This window comes from Marmota monax, unplaced genomic scaffold (assembly GCF_021218885.2).
Source record: "Marmota monax isolate L192 unplaced genomic scaffold, Marmota_monax_Labrador192_F-V1.1 WCK01_AAM20220418_F8-fsc00234, whole genome shotgun sequence".
Lineage (NCBI taxonomy): Eukaryota > Metazoa > Chordata > Mammalia > Rodentia > Sciuridae > Marmota > Marmota monax.
In genome coordinates, this window is record NW_026692493.1 from 1,716,465 (window position 1) to 1,739,257 (window position 22,793).

Consider the following 22,793-nt stretch of genomic DNA (forward strand, 5'->3'; position numbering starts at 1 on the left):
ATCCTCAATGACCCTCCAGTCACCACCCAGTTAATCCACTCAAGTGGATCAGTGCACTGCTGAGGGTGTCCTCTGGTAAAATGATCTCTTCACCCCTAGACTCTGTGCATCACCTCACATCTAAGCCTCATCCCAGTCAGGCTCTCCTGAGTTGCACAACAGGCCCCTGCACCCCTGCCTGGCCTGGAGCCGTGGTGGAGTTTCAGTCACTGAGCGCTTGCTCCTGGGGGGTACAAGCCGCCCAGGCCTGGGGAAGAAGCCCCGGAGAGGCAGGCAGCGGCCGGCCACATAGGTGAAGGTCAGAGGGCATGCCCTTGGTGTGTGCCCTGCACGGAGCCCTTTGGCCAGGCCGTGTCTCTTCTGTGCCTGAGGTTGAACCGAGTGCCTGGCGCTCCAGCGGCAGCGGCCGTGAAGGCTGGAGCAGGTAAGCCTCTGTGGAGGAGCCCAGGCAGCCTTCCCTCAGGGCTGGGCTGGGTGGCCTGCTCGCGGCTCGGCGTGTCCACTGGGCCGAGTTCAGGCATTGGTGAGCTCCTGATGACTCCTGACGTGAATTCTTCACATTGGGCCTTTCCCGGCCAGTGACCAGACGGTCCTTCTCACTTGACTTCTTTTGCTGCTTTCTCTGTTTCTGTTTGTTTGTTTGTTTTTAAGTCGTGGTAAATGTAAGAAGCCTGCAGTTGGGAATGCTGAAGATGCCAGCCCTGGCTGCCTGAGTCCCTTGGGGTGGAGCCCCTGGTCCTGTGCATGGACATCGTCCTTCCCTGCCATCCCTGCAGGCACAGGACCACGGTCCTCTGTGTGGACACGTCCTTCTTGCTGGCTATGGATCCCTGGGTATTTGTCCTGCTTGGGGTTTGTGGAGCTTCTTGGCTGTCTGTGATCTGATGTGACCCCTTCCAGGGCTTGTGGGCTCGGGAATCACAGTTCTCAGCCTGAGGCGTGTGTGGCTGGTCCTGTGACAGTTGCTGTTCTTGCTGGGACTTACCGCAGTCCTCATGCTTGCCTGAAGGTTTTTAGCATGGTCTCCTGTAGTTCCCTGGACCCGTGGTTCTGCTAAGCCATCACCTGGGGATACTCCCAGTTCCTGCTATGCATTTCTTCTCGAGTGCGGGTCACATACTTAGATTCTTTGCATGTCTTATAATTCTTTGTTGAAAATGGAATTTTAGAAAATTTTACAAGTTTGGAAGCCAGGAGCAGCGGTGCACGCCTGTAATCCCAGTGGCTCGGGAGGCTGAGGCAGGATGATCGCGCGTTCAAAGCCAGCCTCAGCAACGGCGAGGTGCTAAGCAACTCAGTGAGACCCTGTCTCTAAATAAAACACACAACAGGGCTGGGATGTGGCTCAGTGGTCGAGTGCCCCTGAGTTCAATCCCCAGTACCAAAAAAAAAAAAAAAAAGTAAAGAAAACGTTACAGCTCTGGGTCCTGATTCCCACGGGTGGTGATCCATGTTGTGCTTTTGCTGGCTCCTTTGTGTCGTGGCTGCCTGCACTCAGCTGGTCCTGTCCTTGTTGAGGTTTTGTTTTGTTCTGCTTGAGCTGAGGTCACACAGCTTGGCGGTTGGCCGGTGTTGCCCGGCAGTGGGCAGCAGTTGTGCTTACCACCAGGAGCAGGTAAGACTGCCCCCTGCTGGTGGAGGGTCTCCTGGCCTCACAGCTTCAGCAAGGAGAGGCTCATCCAGCCTCACCTCACGGGGTGGGGCTCAGCCCTTCTCTGAGGTCACTCTGCACTAGTCCCACTAGGCCTGGCCTCACCCCAGAGCAGAGCACCGCTGTCTTCACCCACGTGCGGTGCTTCAGGCCTCAGCACCTCTTGGGTTGTGCGCCTCTGGTCTCCAGAGCTCCCAGAGGTGTGTCAGTTTTTTCCAGCTACATGGCTGCTTTGGGCGCACCTGGCTATCGCCATCCTGCCTGCCACGTCCTGACCTGGAGCCCTCAGGCACACCAGCAAGGCCCAGGAGAACCAGCCCATGTGACACCAGGCTGGTCCAAAAGCTTAGGCCCGTCCTTGTGGCTGCGCTCAGGCACGGGTCCTTGAGCCACGCTGGCCCTGAGCCAGGTGAAGCTCCCAGGGCTTCCACGCTGCCCTAGTCTCTGCACAGCCAGCTCGGCTAGTTGCCTGCTTCAGGGTCTGTCCACTCAACTGATTTCTCTTGGGGACCAGTGAGAGTCCACCCTCTACCATATTCCACACACAGTCTGGCACATGTGGGCCTGGGAGCCCTGAGCTATGGAGAGGGTGAGTCATTGCTCTGGCAGGAACAGCGAGGTCGTCAGTGAAGGTGGCACCTGCTGGCAGCAGGTGGCTAGTTGGCTGAGAACGGTTGCAGGCAGCTTCTGCAGCCTCCCTACTCCCAACCCTGATCCAGCACAGCCCTGGCCAGCCTTCAGAGCCCCTGCCTCCACTGGCCGCTCCTCCTGCAGGTCCCATTGCCCCCCACACTGTCTGCTGTGCTGCTGGGCTCTGCCACCCTCTCAGCCTGGGACTGGCAGGCAGGCTAGGCCTGGGTCGGCCAATCTGGGCACAGGCGCGAGCATCCCCTGTTGGTGTCTGAGGTGCAGCCAGTCGGGGGGCCGTGCTGCCCTCTCGCATCTTCGCAGCCTTTGCCCTGCACGTCTCCTCACCCCCTTCCCTAAGGCTGGGTGTAGGCATGGCTTGCAGGGGACACAGAGGCCACATGCTCTGAGGTGACCTGGCTGGGTGACAACGGGTGCTGAGGGCCTCCCTCTCCAAGGCACATGCTGCTGGGACTGCCTAGGGGTGGGCATGGGGGCCTCCTTGAAAGGGCAGTGCATTGAGAACCTCTCTCTGCTCACGGCCCTGGATTCACTGTTGCCTGGGCAGTTGCTCCATGTGATGCCCATCTACATGGAGCTGTGTCTAGTTCTCCCAGCAGCACGTCTTTCCACATTGTTCTGGGCTCTGCCCTTGGGGGCTGAGTTAGGGGTCTCATCCAGCTGCACCTGGCTTTGCTCTTGGTTGGGGTGTTTCTGATTCTTGCATGGTTGCACATGCACTCGCTCGTGGCCTTCAGTCTGTGGGCGTATGCTGTCCCTCAGGCCTCCATCCACCCACCGCCTCCTGGCTGTGTTGGTCTTATCTGTTGCCCACTCTGCTCTCCAGAGGTCCAGCTGAGCTCACTCCTCACCACACGCCGGCTCTCCACGGGTGTCATCCCACTGCAGCCCCTGGCACCTCAGCAGCTCCTCCTGCCCGAGCAGCGCTGTCCCTGAGTTAGGTGGCTGCTTCCTGCCTCGCTCACCTCCTGTGCTCTCCTCGGTGGTCACACTTGCTGGAGCTCAGCCCCACGGGGTGTGCAGTCCCCCAGAAGGGGCCCAGCAGAGTTCTTGGGGCCTGCTGCCATCGTGGTGCACAGCCCACCTGTGAGCAGCAGTGCACCTCTCATTTCTTAACCCCTGCTCCTGGGAGAGGGCAGGTGTTCCCCAAGGAGCTGAGCCCTCCTGACGAGCAGCTTATCCCACTGAGTTAGACTGAAGTAGATGTGGTGCGTGACTGAAAGCAGCACTGCACGTGGGCTGCCATTGCTGTACACCAAGATGAGAAAGAACTGATCGGATTTGTACAGGGTTATCTTTAACATTTCAACCTCTTTTAAAGGTGGAGAAAATAAAAATTCTTCTGCGAAATGTTGATTTGATGGACATAAAGGTTGGATCAGTAGAGGAATTTCAAGGGCAAGAATATTTGGTCATTGTGATTTCAACGGTAGGTATCGCTGTCTTGCAGCCACCTCGCTGTTGTGGGGGCTGAGAACCCTGGGGTCTAAAGCGGCAGAGCTGGATGCCTGCCCTAGGCAAAGTGCAAGGCGAGGCCTTCCAGGCCCAGGTGCACCGCAGGTGCTGACTACGGAAGTTCTTCAGCAGACCCAGAGGTCAGGGCCAGAAGTAAAGGGAAGCCCCCAGGAGGCAGAAAGAGGCAGCTGAAAAGGAGCCCCACCATGGCAGCTTCTGCAGCACTGCCGCCTGCGGAGCCAGGTCGGACTCAAGGCCCCACGCGTTACTTTTACATTAACTTTATTGAAGAGTACATGTTAATTGCAGACAAGGTGAAAGTTCAGATACAACAAAGAGATTAGGAGCCACCTAAACCCTGCCACGTGGGGTCCCTGTCGGCTGTGTGGCCATGTTCCCTGCTTCTTCCCAAACGGTACAGACTCCTGCTAGTACCCCTTCCTACACGTCTGCATGGGGCAAGAGTTTTCCATGCAAAAACAAGAACAAAAAGTGTACAATGCCATTTTTTATTCCTCTTTTGTGTTTTTCAGGTGCGGTCAAATGAAGACAGATTTGAAGATGATCGCTATTTTTTGGGTTTTCTGTCCAACTCAAAAAGGTTCAATGTTGCAATCACCAGACCCAAAGCCTTGCTGATTGTGCTGGGAAACCCGCATGTGCTAGTCAGAGTGAGTATGCAAGACAGGGGACTGAGGGAGGAGGGCTTTGGGGAAGGGCCAGGCCACCCAGAAGTGGCCGCTGAGGTGAGGGATGTGTGTGGGGCACAGGAGACAAGGCTCCCTCGTATTCAACAGGACCCCTGCTTTGGTGCCTTGTTGGAATACAGCGTTACCAATGGTGTGTACACCGGCTGTGATCTGCCTCCCGAGCTGCAGGCTTTGCAGAAGTGAGTGTTCCTGCTGCTTCCTAAAGGCTGGGCTGGCTTTAGGATGGCCCGGCCCCTCCTCTGCTGGCCCTCACTCAGGAACCCCACACCCATGCCTGCCACACTGCTTCCCAGGCTCTCTGCAGCCCCTGGACTGCAGGAGCCACTCTGTCCTGATCATTCAGGGCTGGCATCAGCCTCCCCTCACACACACAGGGATAAACAAAGCACCTGGTAAGAACCCTGGGGAAGGGGGCAGGTGGAGCCAGATCCACATGCTGCTCCTCCCTGCAGCTGTGCCTAGAGGAGGTGGGTCCAGCCCCCAGTGCCAGCATCTGCCAACAGAGGAGCCGGGCCCACTGGAAGCACAGCAGCCTGTGTGCAGGGGACTGTGCACCTCATGCTATGGGCCTGAGACCCTGCCTGCCCGTGTTCCTGTTTCTGCCTGTCCTGCAAATCCTGTGGCCCCTTGTCTTGCAGCCGTGGGCATTGGTGTGGGCAGCAGCTGATCCTGCGCTGGCTGCTGACCTTGGCACACACCAGCATGTTCCTGCCATTTGGCAGTCACTGCGGCTACCCCCCCCAATAAATACTTTGGTGACCCCTAACCTCCTGTGCACCTGAAAATGTGCCCATCATTGATGACAGTCTCACGAGGCCTCTGCCTGCCACTGACTGCAGTCTTTGGAGCTGACCCCAGCATCTCCATCCTGATCCAGACATGTGCCGGGCAGCAGGCCAGCCACCAGCTCTCCTCAAAGCATGCAAAGCCCCCGGGGTCTGTGGGGCTCTGCCTGGGGTTGAGGGGAGGTGGCAGCAGCATTCAGGCCTGTCCAAGACCCAATACTTCTGGAAGGCTCAGCAGGCAGGCCTGTGCTGGGGCCTCTGCCTGTCCTGCTAGCCAAGAGCTTTTTGGTCCCTGTGCCACATGGACACCAGGCTCCCTCAGCACCTTCATGGGTGGGCGGGCTCCCTGGCGGGCCGTGCTGGGCCTGTGGGCCTTTACTCCAGAGGCACTGAGTGCAGAATCAGCAGGTCACTGAGTCCTCGTGCCCTGGCCAACAAGAGGCCAGCACAGTCGTGCCCCATGCCAGCTCTGCCACAGCCACCTCCGCCCACCCTGGGGACTGTTGCTGAGTTTGCAGCCCTTGGAGATGAGCGCTCTCCAGGTCCAGGAGGAAGCAGTGCCAGGCCGGTGCTGTGTGAGCAAGTGGGAGTCTGGCTGGCTGGCGGGTCCCTCCTGCCCTGCCAGTCCTGCAGCACCCTCCCTTCACAGGACTGCCCCGCCCAGGTCCTGGGGCAGCGGGAAGAGGCTGGTGTGGTGCCCTCGAAAGACTCACGTCCTACAAGCCTGCACCCATCCCACTGTGTCCTCCCCACAGGGACTGGCCTTGCCCAGGTGGAGCACTTAGGCCAGAAGGCCCAAGGGATGAGCCCCACTGAGGAAATGGCTGAGGCCTCCCACCCCAGGGACCAGCATGGGCAAGGTGTCCTCCCCAGGTGGAGAACAGAGAACCTTTGGGGAGACACTTAACTCCAGATAGAACTGAGGGCAGATCAGACCAGCCAGGTGGTTCTGCCCAGTCCTGCACCTCCTCCACTCAGCAGCCAGCCCTGTCCACCCCAGGGGCAGCGCCCAGCCTCTGCACACCTGCCTCGGGGCCTTCCTATGCCCCGCCCTCTATCTGCAGCCGCTCAGCTGCTCCCTACAGGCTCTTCTGGGCTTCATGGCCCCTGACTTTCCTTGCACCCTGTCAACATGAGTCACACACAGCCACCCAGGAGGTCTTCAGTGTTGGCTGGCATGTGAGCAAGTGAGGGCAGGAGCAGGCCCAGGCCTGACACTTAGAGGTGACCAGTCTGTCCCACAAAAGCTGGGCACGTGAGATGGATCATGGTCCCGTGTCATCAGTGATGGAACCAGCCTCTGTCCTTCCACCACCAAGCACTGAGCTAAGGTCAGTCCTGGGCCTGTGGGCTCTAGCACCTCCTCCCCAGGGGCAGTGCCCAGCACCACCCCTCACCCTCCACCCCAGAATCATCCACACAGCCAGGGCTTCACCTACACCTGCTGTGATTTCACCTGGATATTACGGTACAGGAAAAAGGCCAGGCCTTGTGGGACCACAGCTCCAGAAGACCCGTGGCCCAAGAGCAGGGGGCGTCCCGCAGACAGGGGAGACCAGCACCAGGAAGGTGGGAGTCCCTGCGAGGACTTGGTGCCCTGTGTTGAGGGCAGGACAGAGTGGGTGGGAGCCCTGGGACAGGTGGCAGGGAGGGAAGCAGGCTGCCTGGGCCAACACGGGGGTGTTAAGATCTGCACCTGGAGATCCCCAAGGAAACTTTAAAACAGCATCTCCCTGCTTGTTCTTTAAGTTAGCTGAAATGTTTTTTTCATTTTTAAAAACTGTTGGTGTCCTTCCCAGCACATGGTTTAAGTATTGCCATCTTAAGGCAGAAGAGTCAGTGGTTCGCCAGCCTCAGCAGAGGAATCAAAATGCCGCCATCACCCATGGGATGCTGGCCAGCCGTCTGCGGCAGCTCCTTGAACGCAGGCCCTAGCCAAGTCCCACAGCTTGTCCTAGTGCAAAACATGCTGGACAGCTGTGCACCACACACCTTCCTGCTCTCCTGAGCATGGAGTGGGAGCTCAGACCCACTGCCCACAGCCACAGGGGTGTGAACAGGTGAGGGTTCAGCCAGTGGGGCCAGAGTAGAAGGCACGTGGCCTGAGACAGAAGCTTGAAGGGTGGAGTGCTGCTCACCACCCCTCCCCTGCTCGGCACCTGGCTGCCTATCCAGAGAGTGGACAGAATTCCACAGTGGGGACAGAACCCCCAGCCGCCCTGGGGTTCACAGGGGAGGGCTGGAATTGCCCTGTGCTGTTCACCATTGAAAACCTGGGGGCCTGGCCTGGCCTTTCCTGCCCATGTCTTAGCTCACCTCTCCTGCTTTTTGGAGACAACATACACATACACTGAGAACGTCATTGGCATAATGTGTGAAAGCCTGCGGCTGAGCATGGTAAACAAGAATTTCATCTGGATCATCCTTAGAATTAATTCTAAATACACAGTCAAAAGGACACACGTTGCCATGTTTCACCAGGAACTGAACATGCAGGTGAAGGTGCACTGGAAGCAGAGCCTCAGTGGTCTGCAGGGGCTTCTTGGCAAGCACTCATGACCTCATGGAGGGTGTTGTGTAGGGCTGCAGTGAAACGGGCTGCCCTGACATTGCTTTCCCATCTTCCATCCTCATGGAGAGCAGAGCTGAGAAACCCTCTTCACCTAAATCAGAGATGGGATGCATATGTTGCTGTAGTACTCTTCCCTCCACCAGTCAGGAACCGGCTGGGCAACGCCACATGTTGACATATCCCCAAGAGAAGGGACGCGCTGCTCCCCAGTGCAGTTCCTTCCGCAGATAGGATCTGGGGAGAGCACCCTGCAGTCTGGGCTGCCTTAGTGTGAGATGCAGACATGGACCCCACTCTCCACTCCCTCATGCCTTCTCCTGGGAGGACCACAAAGCGGAGAGGCTGGGCACCAGGGGTCCCTGCAGGATCTGAGCCCCTAACCAGGGTGCCATCAAGGACCTTGGCTCTGGCTCCTACCCCACTCCCACCTAGGCCCCTCTCTGGGGATGAGGCTTCAAGGTGGCTATAGCAGTGGGTGGCAAAGACAGAGAGCTTGAGGCCCAAGTTCCAGTTTGGCCAGGTGCCCCTTTCCCAGGATTCCATGCTTCCTCTGCTAGATGTCAAGATAGTAACCATCCAGCAACTCTTAGGGACACAGGACCCCATCCACACATTTACCATTAGTTTTTTTTTTTTTTTTAATATTGCTTTTTTTTTTCTTTTTAAGAAGAGAGAGAATTTTTTAATATTTAGTTTTTAGTTCTCGGCGGACACAACATCTTTGTTTGTATGTGGAGCTGAGGATCGAACCCGGGCCGCACGCATGCCAGGCGAGCGCGCTACCGCTTGAGCCACATCCCCAGCCCCTTACCATTAGTTTTTACTGAGCATCTATTATGCTCTGGATGCTGCTCTAGGCCAAAACAACTTCATCCACTCTGCAGCTGGCATGCCAGATCAGAGTTCCTCTGGAAATCAGCAGCCTCCCTTATGCCAGAATCATCAACCAAGATGCATAACAGAAATAGGATGCCTTTTGTGCTGAGGGTGTGGCTCAAGTGGTAGCACGCTTGCCTGGCATGCGTGAGGCACTGGGTTCGATTCTCAGCACCACATAAAAATAAAGATATTGTGTCCACCTAAAACCAAAAAATATTTAAAAGAATAGGATGCCTTTTATAGATAAAAAGTGCATGATCTAGGAAATGACCTGATGAACTAATGCAGTTAGACCTTCATGTAGGAAGCATTTTGATTCTATTACATGATAGATCAAAATAAAGCAAGAGATGTACTATGTTCATGGATAGTATGACAGTACATATTTCAATTTTCCTCAATCTATACATTCAAGACAATTTCATTGTTCCAGCTAGATTTTTCAAAAACTTGACTAGATCATTCTAAAATACATATGAAAAATAAAGTCTGTGCATACCCACATCAACATTAAAAAAGAACAATGGAGATACCTGCCCACGGCAGATTAAGGTATACTACCAAGCCATCATTATACAAACAGAGGTACAGGGCCAGGCACATGGACCAAGAACACAGAGACCCATCTAGGATGCATGGCCAATGCCTGAGAAAGGGACCTGCGAGAGGGTGCTTGCTTCCTTGGCATTGAGAAAACTAGCTCATTTTGTGGAAAACTAAGCTGCACTCCTACATGAAAGTACTCTTCCAGCTAAAGATTTATGTCAAATTGGTAACATATTCCGTGGGATTTTTTGGATTGAAATTTTATGGTAGAATCATCTAAAAATCTCCAAATTACAAACTACTTCAACTGAACTGATTTGCCTCAAAATGCAAGGTTGTTTTCTAATACTTATTCTCTCTGAAGTCACTGAATGACTGAAACACTATCACTCCCCTGGACAGACACCAGATACCTTTGTGACATCAGAAAGAAAATCCCAAACTACAAGCCTTATTTAAAAAAAAAAAAAAAAAAAAAAAGATGGTTTTGACTCCATCAAAATTAAGGATCTCCATTCAGACCCCACGGATGATAAGGCCAACAGACAGAAGGACATGGAGAGGTCCACAGCTGGTAACAAAGGGCATGTATGGAAAGGGAAGAACTGCAAACTGCCAGGGAAAGAGGGAGTTCAGAGGCACCGTCAGCTTTGAGCAGCCCAAGTGAGGACTGCCCCAGTAACCAGGAGAGGACTAATGACAGCACTGAAGACCCACACCCTGCACCTGGGAGTAGATGCTAGGAAGTGTGGCAGCCCCACCCTGGGAGTCCTCAGAGGACTTTAGGTGACTGTGCCGGGGAGTCTGGGGTACCTGGGGGAGGGTCTTAGAAGCAGCTGACTCAGCATGGAGAAAGCAGAATCTTCAGAAGCCAGAGCACATCCTTCAGAGGTCAGGGTTTGGGGGGCAGAGAGGGTCGAAGGTCCAGAAACTGGCCAGGCTGGGAGAGGGTGGGAACAGGCTGGGCACCGCACATCCCCTCCAGAACATCCCCGGGGGTGGGCCGGCTACCGGTGTGCTCACGAATGCTGGGGCTCGGGAGGCACCTACTGGATGGATTTCTGCAGGACGTGGAAACCCCAGGCACACTACACTTACAAATACTGAGGGAGGGGGCAGCAGCGGAAGACCTGAGCCAGAGAGTCCTGCAGGCGGCCCCGGGGCCCGAGGCTAAACCCACAAATGGGCCTGCAGTCAGTCGCTCCCGAGGGAGCAGCGGGCCTGGATGGCTCCAGATGTCGGATGAGGGTCAGAGAGGTGGCAAGGAAGCCCCAGAGCACTGGCGACAGCCGATGGCGCGGTGGGGCGGAGGTGCGGGGCTGAGGAGCCAGGGGACCTGCACCGGGTGACGTCGGACCACCGCCGTGGACCCGGAGGCCTGGAGTTGGGGGCGATGGCTGCTGCAGTGGAGGGTCGTGCGAGAGGGAAGACGCTGGGGAGGGCGCCCCATAGTGTCCGCGTGCTGGCGCCAGCAGGGGAAGCGGAGGCCCGGCCTCCCCGCCGGTGCCCGCAAACCAGGCCGGACCGGCTCCGGGCTGGGAGCTGGAGAGCCGAGGTGGCCCGACGCGGAGCCGGGCGCGACCCGACCCCGGGGGCCCGCGGCGCAACGGTGCAGCCCAGCGCGCGTCCCCCGCCTCCGCCCGCGCGCCCCCGCCCGCGCCCAGGGCAGGGTAGCCCGGCTCGGCCCATCCCGAGGCGCAGGGGCCGGGCACCTCGACTCCGCTCTTTTAAGTATTTTTTGCCAAGTCATCGCCGGCGCCGCATCTACGTGGCGGGGGGTGGGGGCGGAGCCACGCCGCGGAGTTGCCGCAGGTAAACAGCCCCCTCCCCGGCGGGAGGGGGCCGCGCGGCCCGGGCTGGAGAGCCGCCGCCGCCCCCGGGAGGGACGCAGGGCGCGGGCCGGCTGCAGCGCGGCGGCGGGGGCGGCGGCGGCCCTGCGCCCCGGCGGCCCGACCCCTCCCGCGGGGCGGCGGACCCCCGAGCCCCGCGAGGTGCCGCGTCCCCACTGACCTCCCGGTCCCGGAGCCCCGCGCCCCCGCTGCCCCGTCCCCCGGCGCCAGCTGCCGCCCCTTCCCGCGCCCACCCACTCACGCGCCAGCAGCATCCCGACGCCCCGCGCCCCCTCCCGCCGCGGGCCCGCCCGCGCCCCCCGCCCGCGCCCCGCAGGGCCGCGCCCCCGCCCCCCATGCACCACCTCCTGGAGCAGTCGGCGGACATGGCGACCGCGCTCCTGGCTGGCGAGAAGCTGCGGGAGCTGATCCTGCCGGGCGCGCAGGACGACAAGGCGGGCGCGCTGGCCGCGCTGCTGCTGCAGCTCAAGCTGGAACTGCCGTTCGACCGCGTGGTCACCATCGGCACCGTGCTCGTGCCCATCCTGCTGGTCACCCTGGTCTTCACCAAGAACTTCGCAGGTGAGGCAGCGCGGGAGGCGGCGCGTCCGCAAGTGTCCGGCGCTGGGTGCTCCCCGCGCCCCTGCACGCCCCGGCGCTCACTCCAGCCAGGCCGCACCCACCTTGCCCGGCACTGTCCAGGGCTGTCCTGAGACCCTTTCTGTTTTATTGCTGCTTTACCTTGCATTTCTTCAGCTTCAAGCCCCCGGAGGACTAGGCCTGCCCTTCACTTGCTGGGCTCAGATGTAAAAGGGACGTGGGGTCTGGGCTGTAAAACGTCACAGCGGGTCTGAGATGTTGAAGTGTCCATGTGAACACCAGAAAAGGATCTTATAGGTGTTGAGGGCAGACAGCCCTGGGAAGGGATGGTGGAGACCCCAACTGCTGGGGAGTGGGGGGGGGGGGTCTGTGGAGCCCTGTTCCTGGCCAGGAGGGTAGAGGAACCAGGGTCTCTCAGGTACAGGCCCAGAGAGCCTCTGTAGGTCTGCAGCAGAGGAGGCCAGGCAAGGTGCGCCACGGAGGCAACATCAGGCTGGTCCAAGTGATGGTCCAAGCTGGCTGCCCAGGGAGGAGGGAGGGACTGGTCCACTCATGGTAGAGTGGACCCATGAGATGTAAAGGTGTTACCAGCAGAACCAAGACCTGGTTATGTGCCAGGTAGTGTCAGGGGCCACAGGTCACCCTCAGAGGTGCGTAGGTGCACAGTGGGGTCTCCTACTGACGTGAGCCTCCTACTGAAGTGATCTGGACAGAGGGCATTGGGCTAGTCCACAGGTGCTGGGGGGAGCTGCACCACCTGGGGCTGGATGGAGACAAGGAGGCCTCAGCCCAACTGTCCACGGAAGTGCTTATGGTCCACAGGGGCCAGTGTGTGACGGTGAGAGGGCTTTTAGAGTTCCTGTGCATCATTTAGGAGCTGTGTCCTCTGTGTACACTGGGCAACAGGGACAGGTGTTGCCTTTACACCTGGGTCTTCACCAACCTCTAGAAATGCCTCAGGTTTCAGGAGACCCTGACACCTGGACTCCAGACCTGGTGGTGGTCATTGTGCAGGCTGCCTAAGCCCACTCAGGTGCAGGGGGCTCTGCTGGTCTCTATCCTTGGACACTGTTGTCAAAGACCAACACTCAAGACTAGATGCTCCTGCAGGCTGGACAGGAATCCAGCACACTGAGATCCAATCAGTGTGCACACACCCACGGTGGGGCTTCAGGTCATGCCCTAGTGTTCACCGAGGCCCCGAGGGGTCTCGGGGCACAGTGTAGTAACTGTATCACAGCTGGATGTCGTAAAACAACAGAAACTTATATCTCATGGTTCTGGAGACCAGAAATCCAAACTCTAGGTTGTGAGCAGGGCTGGGCTCCCTCTGAGGCTCTGGGGGAGGACACTTCCTGCCAGAGTTCCCTGCCTGTAGCTGTGGCACCCAAGCCTCTATGACTGTCCTTGCCCAGGCAACTCCACCGCATCTCTCCTGGACCAAATTTCTCCAGTGATTCAAGAACACAGTCACACACACTACTTCACAATGACTTCATCTCACTTCAGTGGCACCTGCAAAAGCTGTTTCCGCATAGTGTGCAGACATGTAGCTAGGGGGTCAGCTCCACCCATGATGGACAAGCCTCCTAGGACAGACACGGATTCAGGTGCACACGTGGGCTTGGCCTCTCTGGTGCTCTCTGCATGGGGCTCCATGTTCTGACACTGCTAAGCCCAGCTCCCCATCTCTGGGGCATCAGCACACCCCTATATCCAGCTGGGCCTGGGGCTGGCAGGCTCCAAGTGCATCCCTGACCCCAGGGCCTGCCCCTTCAGACCCTCTGCATTTGCACACAGACACACCTGGGGACCACATGCCCTGGCCCTCCCCCCACTGCCATTCGGGGCCCACTGCAGTGTCAGGAGGGGTCCCAGGGCCTCTCCAGCACAGACAGGTAAGGTTCTGAGCAGCAGAATGTGCCCGGCCTGCGAGGTCACTCCAGGGGATGGGCCTGGGAGGGCTCTCTGAACTGCTCTTCCGCTAGTGAAGGAGCCCGTGAACCCATGTCTTCTAAGCTCCACCACAAAGCACTGGCTGTGTCTCCTGCTGGCTTTGATCAGGGTCTCACTGAACCTGAAACCATCCAGGGTCCCCAGACACATGCTAACTCCTGGGGTGAGGTGACCCCGGACAAAAGGGAAATTGTGGTACCACTCAGGTGGGAACCACATACGACCTGGGTGGACTTGGGGGGCCCCTGCCCACTCGTGGGAACTCCTGGGCTAGGTGGGGTGGAGGGTCTGGTCAGAAGCTCTGGCCTCTCTAGAGACCCCCCACTTTCTGCTCTGGACAAGAGCACCAGGAACCGGTGCCGGGGTTCTGAGATGTGACTGCCCTGAGAGGCTGTGGGGCTGCTTCTCAGCTCTGTGTCTGCCTCTGTCTGCCAGGACCTGAGCCTGAGGAGGCAGGCCCAGGGCCACCAGGGTGAGCACCTGAGGCTCCCTCAGCCCTACCGGCTGGGCGTTTCAGTGGGTGGGCATCAACCCTTCTGGCTGAGGCAAGATGCTGAGACCCATGTCCTGTGTCCCTGGTTTGTGCACCAGGGACACAGAGTAGGCCTGTGCCATGGCCTGTAGAGGTGCAGTGGAGGCAGGGCCTAGTGTGGCAGCACCTGGCCCGTGCTCATCAGCCTGGCACCATCGCCGTGCCAGGGCCTGGCCTGCCCTCCTGGGGGGTCCTGGCCCTCGGTGCAGCCCGTTCTGCTGTGTTAGGACCAGCCCTTCCTTGCCACACAGCTGCTTACCACTGGGCCGAGCTCAAGGTAGAGGTGGACTTTGGAAGACCCCACACGCCTGCCTGAAGACCAGCTGGTGGTGGGCCAGGGCTGCCATGAAATCCCACTCTCCCGCTCCGTCCCCTCCCCTGGACTGTCTACTGGGGATGGCATAGAGTGGGGGATCAGGTGGGCAGAGCCCAGACACACTGAAAGGGGGGAGGCCAAGGGTCGCCAGATTCCTCAGATGCTGCTGAGACCCTGAGGGGAGGCCACCTGCTTTCCCTAAAACAGATAACCAGGCCCAAGTGTGCAGTGTCCTCGGTGTCTCCTGGGTGAGCCGTCCAGCCCACCCCAGGGGTGTCTTCTTCTCAGCCCTCTGACTTCCCTCTCAGGAAAGGCACCAGGGATCTGCCTGGATCTAAGTGTAGGCTGCCCAGGGCCTGCACCGGGCAGCTGGGGCCTCTCTGCCTCAGGGTCCCAGGAGGGCTGGGTCTCCAGGGTAAGCGCCCACTTACCCACTCTTTTCCGCCACCTCTGAGGGTGAGCCCTCTCCTCCCCAGTGGGGCCCCCCTTACAGGCCCAGCATCTGGGGCCTTGTTTTTGTGGGGATCAGTTCTGGGCATTCACTCAGCTGTGGCAAGAAGGTGCTGGGTGGGCCCAAGGCCTGCTGCCGGCACAGATTAGCAGACTGGCTGGGACGTAGCCCGGCGGGGGGCACCTGCTGGATGTACAGGCCCTGGGTCCAACCACCAGGACTTAAAAAGAAAAAAACAACAACTTCCGCCTCAGAGTTCTGCAGTCGGGAATCTGAGTGAGGCGCAGGGGCTACGGCCACGCCCGTGGGCACGGTCCTTCCAGAGCAGGTCTGTTCCTCCGCTTCCAGCTGCTAGATGCACTGTGTCCCCCTCTGTCCAGCCAGCAGCACCTCCCTCTCTGGCACCCTTGCCGCTCCTCTAGCCCTCCCCAGCACCCTCCCCCGGGGACCTTAGGATCACACATCCCATCCAGATCCCTGTTACTCAGCCTGGGTGGTGGAGGTCTGGGAAGGACACTGTCGAGCGTGAGCCCGGGGACCGCTTCCAAGCAGTGGCCACATGGGTGTGTGCTGACTTCCCTGGGGCTGCATCAGGCACTAGGCTCCCGGGCACTGCACTGGGCCCCATGTCCCCAGGTGAGTTGAACAGCCTGGGCAGGTGCCTGGTTACCAAGCTTCTTGGGTGGGAATCCCAGTGTCCCCTCATCAGGGACAACGATGCCCGTGGCCAGGGCCCATAGAATGCTATCCTGTAGGGAAAGGGCTGGGCAGGCCCGTGTCTCCCCGACATCTCCCTGGCCCAGCGGGGAGACCCCAGGGGAGTCCCCTCGAGGGTCTGGCAGCTGCCTTCTAGGCTGGGCATCTGCGCCCCAGTCCCACTGCCCCACTCAGTGTCAGGTCCGTGGTAGCCCCTGCTCTGCACAGGGTACCTCCGTAGGTGCAGGCCCCTCGGGAGGAGGGTAGCCCCAACTTCCTGTGCCGTGTGAACCTTGGGGCAGGCCTCTCACCTGCATGGTCCTGGGGAGCAGATTAGGAAATGGGCAGAGTGGCAAGTGGGGCTTGTCTCCCTTACTGCCACCGCCCAGCAGACAGGGAGGTGGTGGCAGGCTCTCCACACCGTGCCCCAGAGGCACTGCACCAGCCACTCAGGGGTTGGGGGCCACCCCCATCCCAGAGCCTGTTTCCCTGTGGCCTCCCCACATGTGGTCACCACAGGTGGGTGCGTGCCCCAGGGAGAAGAATATCCACCCCTCTACAACTCCTGGGATTGGTGATAGGGACCAAAAGGGAATAAAATGATATTTTTTCAACCAAAAGAACTGATCCCTCTGCCTTTCCCTGTTTGCTTTTCTCTGAACTTAGCTTGGCTCTTGGTCTGGACCCCTGTCCTCAGGGAACTCAGGCCATGGGGACAGTCCAGGCTCCCATCTCATGAGGATGTGGTGCCAGCTGCTTCAAAGAACCCTGGCCCCCACCCCATCTAAGCAGGGCTCCCTCTGCCCAACCCACGCCTCCCTAGAGCCCCCCACAGCTCCCCAGGACTGTCCCATAGAGTCTGTGGGCCCTGTCTTTGAAACCACCCTTGGTGGACCCACCTGGGTCCCTACTGTGTGGACTGGAAGACACACCCCTGGTGAGAACAGTGGCAACCACGGGATCTGCACGGGGTTCTGGAGGACTGGGGGGGCCTGCTGCTGAGTGGGGCCCAGGGCTGGAGGCACCTGCAAGACGTGGGGTCTCTGTGCCCAGATGTGTAGCCAGCCACTGCTCCTAGCCCCCTGGGTCCCTGAACAGCTGCAACAGTGGATGGTGGTCTTCCTAGAGAGAGCTGGGGTCTCTGAGTCTCCCTCTGGGTGCAACTCAAAGGCTGGGCACGCACAGGCTGCTGTGAGTGCAAGCCTTATAGCATGGTGGTTCTGAGCTCACCTGCCCTGGTACCTGAGGGTGCCAGTCCCATTTGTGCAGAAGAGGGTGGGAGGAGGCTGGAGCCCGGCCTGAACGCACATTGGCTAGGGGCCCTCAGGCTCAGAGCCTCAAGGCTCCACTCCCAAGAAGCCTCAAAATCCAGAACCCCTGCATGGGCTGTAGGCTGTACTGACATCAGGCAGACAGGCTCCTGGGGGAAAGGTGCCCTGCAGCAATGACCATGGGACTGCAGTTACAGTGGCAGGTGTGAAGTCAGGTCCCTGGCCAGGTTTGGTGGCGCACACCTACCTATAATCTCTGCCACTCAGGAGATTGAGGCAAGAGAATCCCTCACAAATTCAAGGCCAGCCTCAGCAACTCAGTGAGACCTTGCATCCAAATTAAAGAGCTGAGGGTGTCTCTCAGGGGTCGGGTGCCCCTGGGTTCAGAACATCCCTAGTACAAAACAAAAAGGGGATGAGTCCCTCCCTGGATGCTCAGGCCACCAGCCAGGACCTGGGTTTCAGCTGAGCTGGAGTGTTGGAAGACGGCCAAGTGGTGTGGCCTGTCTTGTTCTCTTTGGGACTGTTTCCCCTTGTGCCCAGTCTCTGTGGCATTTAGAGACCAACATACATATATAGGCCAGTTCCTGGGGCTGGCATGGGCAGGGCTTAACCCTTGGCTGACCACCTTGTGGGGGTATTCAGGATAAGATGGTGATTAGAAGATGGGGAGAAGCTAGTGGGGGCGGGTCCATTGGGGCACAGCATCCCGGCACAAAGCAAGTAGCTATGTGGGAAGGACTGTAGTACTGAGGCCGGCAGCTGGTGCAGGAGTGGGTCCCCGGTGCCCTTTGCCCCAAGCCCTCGCTCCACCAGGCCAGTCCCACCTCTGTCTCCTCTCTGCCCCCAGAGGAACCCATTTACTGTTACACCCCGCACAACTTCACTCGTGACCAGGCGCTGTACGCCCGCGGCTACTGCTGGACGGAGCTGCGGGACGCGCTGCCCGGTGTGGACGCCAGCCTGTGGCCTTCCCTGTTTGAGCACAAGTTCCTGCCCTACGCCCTGCTGGCCTTCGCCGCCATCATGTACGTGCCCGCCCTGGGCTGGGAGTTCCTCGCCTCCACTCGCCTCACCTCTGAGCTCAACTTCCTGCTGCAGGAGATTGACAACTGCTACCACCGGGCGGCGGAGGGCCGCGCGCCCAAGATCGAGAAGCAGATCCAGTCCAAGGGGCCCGGCATCACGGAGCGCGAGAAGCGCGAGATCATCGAGAACGCCGAGAAGGAGAAGAGCCCCGAGCAGAACCTGTTCGAGAAGTACCTGGAGCGCAGGGGCCGCAGCAACTTCCTGGCCAAGCTGTACCTCGCGCGGCACGTGCTCATCCTGCTGCTCAGCGTGGTGCCCATCTCCTATCTGTGCACCTACTACGCCACCCAGAAGCAGAACGAGTTCACCTGCGCGCTGGGCGCCTCCCCCGATGGGCCGGCGGGGGCCGGGGGCCCTGCGGTGCGCGTCAGCTGCAAGCTGCCCTCGGTGCAGCTGCAGCGGATCATCGCGGGCGTGGACATCGTGCTGCTCTGCTTCATGAACCTCATCATCCTCGTCAACCTCATCCACCTCTTCATCTTCCGCAAGAGCAACTTCATCTTCGACAAGCTGCACAAGGTGGGCATCAAGACTCGCCGGCAGTGGCGCCGCTCCCAGTTCTGCGACATCAACATCCTGGCCATGTTCTGCAACGAGAACCGCGACCACATCAAGTCGCTGAACCGGCTGGACTTCATCACCAACGAGAGCGACCTCATGTATGACAACGTGGTACGGCAGCTGCTGGCCGCCCTGGCCCAGTCCAACCACGACGCCACGCCCACAGTGCGCGACTCCGGCATCCAGACGGTGGACCCCAGCGCCAACCCCGCGGAGCCCGACGGCTCTGCCGAGCCTCCGGTGGTCAAGCGGCCTCGCAAGAAGATGAAGTGGATCCCCACCAGCAACCCGCTGCCACAGCCCTTCAAGGAGCAGCTGGCCATCATGCGTGTGGAGAACAGCAAAGCCGACAAGCCCAAGCCCGTGCGCAGGAAGACGGCCACAGACACGCTCATCGCGCCGCTGCTGGACGCCGGAGCTCGCGCTGCCCACCACTACAAGGGGGGCGCGGGTGACGCAGGCCCGGCCCCGCCCCCTGCCCCCGACAAGAAGCACGCCCGCCACTTCTCCCTGGATGTTCACCCCTACATCCTGGGCACCAAGAAGGCCAAGGCTGAGGCAGTGCCCGCTGCCCTGCCCGCTTCCCGGAGCCAGGAAGGCGGCTTTCTGTCCCAGGCAGAGGAGTGCGGGCTGGGCCTGGCCGAGGCACCCACCAAAGGTAGGGTACAGAGTGGTCTTGGGTGGGAGAAGGAGGGTGGACCCCCACAGAGCCCCGGACAGGGAGCCTAGGAGGGAAGCAGGTGCTGGGAGCCGTGCGAACAAGGCGAGGTTGAATAGGCTGGGTCTAAGGAGGGCGCAGGCACAGGCCTATCCGCAGCTTGGAGGACCTCCCGAGCCCCGAGAAGGCAGGCTGGGCTCAGGACTGAAGGCTGCTCTTCCCCAGTGGACTTCAGCTCCCCTGGCCCGAGAGGTGCTTCAGGCAGATGAAGGCACCAGGTTCCTGGAGCAGGCTGCCTCTGCAGGCCTGGGCAGGAAGCTCAGGGAGGGGAGGGCCAGCCCCTCTGGGAGGCTTTGGAGCCGGGAGCCTCTCCGCAGGCCCTGGAGGGCATGGGGAGGGGCACGGCAGCTGGTGGGACTAGAGTGTGAGGTGCCTGTACACCTGGCTGTTCGCAGATGCTCCACTCCCGGAGAAGGAGGCTCCCTACCCCACGGAGCCAGCTCTCGCAGGGCTTCCCTCCGGTGGCCCGTTTCATGTCTGCTCATCCCCAGCAGCCCCTGCCACGGGCCCTCTGTCACCAGCCAGCCTGGGCAAGGCTGACCCCCTTGCCATCCTGAGCCGAAACGCCACTCACCCCCTGCTCCACATCAACACACTGTACGAGACTCGGGAGGAGGAGGAAGGGGGTCCCCATGTGCCCCCAGACATGGGCGACCTCATCACCATCCCCCCACCCCAGCAGATCCTCATCGCCACCTTCGACGAGCCAAGAACAGTTGTGAGTACTGTGGAGTTCTGAGGGCACCGGACACCCAAGCCAGTGAAAGCCCTCTGCATGAGCAAGGGATGTCCAGCCCCGAGTGGACATGGCCTCGCTCACCCAGTGCAGCCCACATCCCCAGTCTCCCATCGCATGCTGCGGGGCTCAGCACCCTCCCAGTGGGCCCCAGCTGGCACAGGTGCGTGGGCGGATTGGGCAGAAGGTGGGGTGCCGGGCTGCCAGATGAAGAGTTTATTTTTTTAGTCAGTTTTGCTGTGGACCAAGGCTGTGGCACGACAACTCGGTGCCCCCAGCCCGGATCCAACCCCGAGCAAGCCAGGAGGACACTGGGGAAGGAGGTGCCAGCTGCAGAGCCACTCCCCAGGCATCACCGGCCCAGGGCTTGCCCCTGCAGGGACCTGATGCCCTCAGGTGGGGGCCCCGGGCGGCCCTGGGTCTGATCAACATGCACTTTCCTCAAAGCCTGACATACAGTTTATTTTACTATGGCTACTGTAACTGACGAGCATATTGTCATCAGGAGACTTAGGGTGAGTTGAAAGCAGAGGGTGTGTGTGTGTGTGTGTGTGTGTGTGTGACAGTGTGAGCAGAGATGGTGTGAGCGTGGGTGCAGGTGTGGGTGACTGAGTGAGTGTGTGGGCGAGGCTGAACAGGTGTGTCTGCGGGAGTACCTGGTGCATGTGAGCAGGAGGGCAGGGCAGGCGTCCAGGGAGGGACTCCTACGCAATAACCACGCCCCTCCTGGGCCCCAGCTGCCAGTGAGGCCCATGCGGCTTTCCAGGGGAGCCCAGGCCGCGGCTGGCCCCGTCCCTATTACCTCAGCCACCGTGGCCGGTGACAGTATCAACAAGGTAGCACTGAGCATATCAATAAATATTATTCTGATAACCGCCTGTGCTGCTGCCAAGTCCGCCTCCCTGCCTCTGGCGCCACCTGCCCACCCCCAGCACAGCCTGTCAGCAGCATCGTGGGGGCCCCTGAAGGGCCCAGAGTGTCAGGAGGGGAACATGGCCACTGCACTGAGGAGCATGTGGAGGGCACTCCTACAGGGTCGCCACCGGACTCAGCCCCTGGGCACAGGCACGAATCGGGGCTCCTACACTGAGGGGACCCCAGGGAAGACGACCCTAGGTCAGATGCTTGGAAGCGGGGCCAGGGGTACTGCCCGAGGAGCGGGGCTGCAGAACCCAGGACAGCTTCTAGGAGGAGGGGCCCTTGCTGTGGGCAAGGGTGCTCACCATGTCAGGGGTCCCTGCAGGGCATCTGCCACCTCAAGCCCAGGGTTCGGTGGAACAAGGCTGGCCCCGTGGAGCCACATTCCCTGCAGGTTGGACCTGTGGGCTCCTTGGAGGCAGGTGGCCGGGGCAGAGGGGGCCAGAATCCATGGGCAGTGGGAGGTATCAGCCCCAGACTGCTGAGGTCAGAGGGCACCCGCCTGCTCCCTGGCCAAGGCCTTCTGGAGGCTCTCTAACAGGGACCTTTCTGAACAGTCCTGGACACCCAGTGTCCCCATGAGTCAGGATAGTCCACCCTCCAACTTCAGTGGCCAAGTCTGCAGCCACCACATCCCAAGCCCAGGCATGAGGGGCATGAGGACCAGGCTGGAGTCCACATTCATTTAAAACACAGGTTTTATTCTCAGAATGCTTAAAATTTTTATTACTGTTCAGGTGTGGTGAGGTCAGCAGAGCAGGAGACGCCGGCCATTGAAAGACAGTCTGTTGTTAACAGACCCCAGAGGAGGGGGCTCCCCACACCAGGCAGGGCCTCTCAGGGAAGCACCAGGGTCAGTGCAGGCAGAGGGAGCAACGGGCAGCACCCCACTGTGGCCTCCACAGGAAGGAGCAGGCAGGGCAGGTAGGGGGCTTAGGATCAGCCAGTCTGAATACCTTCAGCAGGTGCTGGACACAGAGCTGTCCCTGGCTGCCCTGGGGTGACTGGGCAGGTGGGTGGTGGCCCCACATGGGCCAGCAGATAGAGGGGCGCAGGTTGGGTGCTTTGAACATGACGTCGTTGGCCAATCCCAGAGTTAGCCAGCCCTAGGAGGGGCAGCCTGTCCAGGGCAGCCCAGCCCAGGTGTGCAGAAAACAAAAGGTGTGGCTGATGCACCCTGTCCCCCGATAGCCTACCTCCCCTGACCCGGACACCTCCCTTGGCCTGCCTCCAGGTGGCACTCAGCGTCTCACAGTTCAGGGAAGTCACCCTGTGGCCTGGGCCGCTGCCTCCAGGCTGCTGCTCCTGGAGACCAGGTCCTGGCCCCTCGGCCCAGGCCCTCACTTCCCAGCACTTCTGCACAATGGCAAGCCGCACCTGGCAGCCAGGTGACCCCAGAAAGCTCACTGATGCTGGCCTCATTCCTGTCCCCTCACCCTCGCATGCAGAGATGTCCCCGAGTTACCTGGGAGCCCACTGATTTGGGCAGTGCCCACGAGTCCAGCTCCTGCACTTGCCTTGCATCCTGGCTAGTGAAGGGAAATGTCACGGGCCACAGAGTGTCCAGGCAGGGGCTGTGCACACCAGCCCCTGGGCTCAAGCAGAACAGAGGTGGACACAGGAGAGCCCACAGGTGCTCTGGGCCACAGCCTTGCAGGGCATTTCAGAGCCAGTCCTGTCTGGGAAGAGTTCTGTGTTGTAAACCCATGGCCCTTTGTGCGAGGCTGACCTTCTGCAAGGGGAGGTGGCACCGGTCAGCACCCTGTAGAAGTAGCCACGGCACTGTGCGTGCTGGGGATGCTGCTGCCTGCCCCCCAGACCTGTCCTCTGGCTGTGTCCCAGTGGGCCACCCCATCTTCCCAAAATCAGATGGC

The 22,793-nt window shown here is 59.8% G+C and overlaps 2 protein-coding genes across 5 annotated transcripts in view; both read left to right on the forward strand.

Annotated features, from left to right (window-relative positions):
- Positions 1–5,230, forward strand: part of Mov10l1 (Mov10 like RISC complex RNA helicase 1) — a 62,857-nt gene extending 57,627 nt beyond the window's left edge. The window contains exons 24-26 of the mRNA XM_058579097.1: positions 3,621–3,728; positions 4,288–4,425; positions 4,552–5,230. Coding sequence (XP_058435080.1) covers positions 3,621–3,728; positions 4,288–4,425; positions 4,552–4,647 — 342 coding nt within the window. The 3' untranslated portion in view covers positions 4,648–5,230. The remainder of the gene's footprint in view (positions 1–3,620; positions 3,729–4,287; positions 4,426–4,551) is intronic.
- Positions 5,231–11,408: 6,178 nt separating this feature from the next.
- Panx2 (pannexin 2) lies at positions 11,409–20,879 on the forward strand. 4 transcript variants are annotated; one of them, XM_046443538.2, is made up of 4 exons: positions 11,410–11,657; positions 17,748–19,205; positions 19,661–19,862; positions 19,948–20,131. In XM_046443538.2, exons 1-4 carry the CDS (start codon positions 11,432–11,434, stop codon positions 19,985–19,987), a joined length of 1,926 nt encoding a protein of 641 aa, XP_046299494.1. In that variant the 5' UTR covers positions 11,410–11,431; the 3' UTR covers positions 19,988–20,131. The 4 variants fall into 4 exon arrangements, with proteins under 4 accessions (XP_046299490.1, XP_046299494.1, XP_046299491.1 ...); XM_046443534.2 differs by lacking the exon at positions 19,661–19,862 and having other exon boundaries at positions 11,409–11,657; positions 19,945–20,879; XM_046443535.2 differs by lacking the exon at positions 19,661–19,862 and having other exon boundaries at positions 19,948–20,879.
- Positions 20,880–22,793: the final 1,914 nt, after the last annotated feature.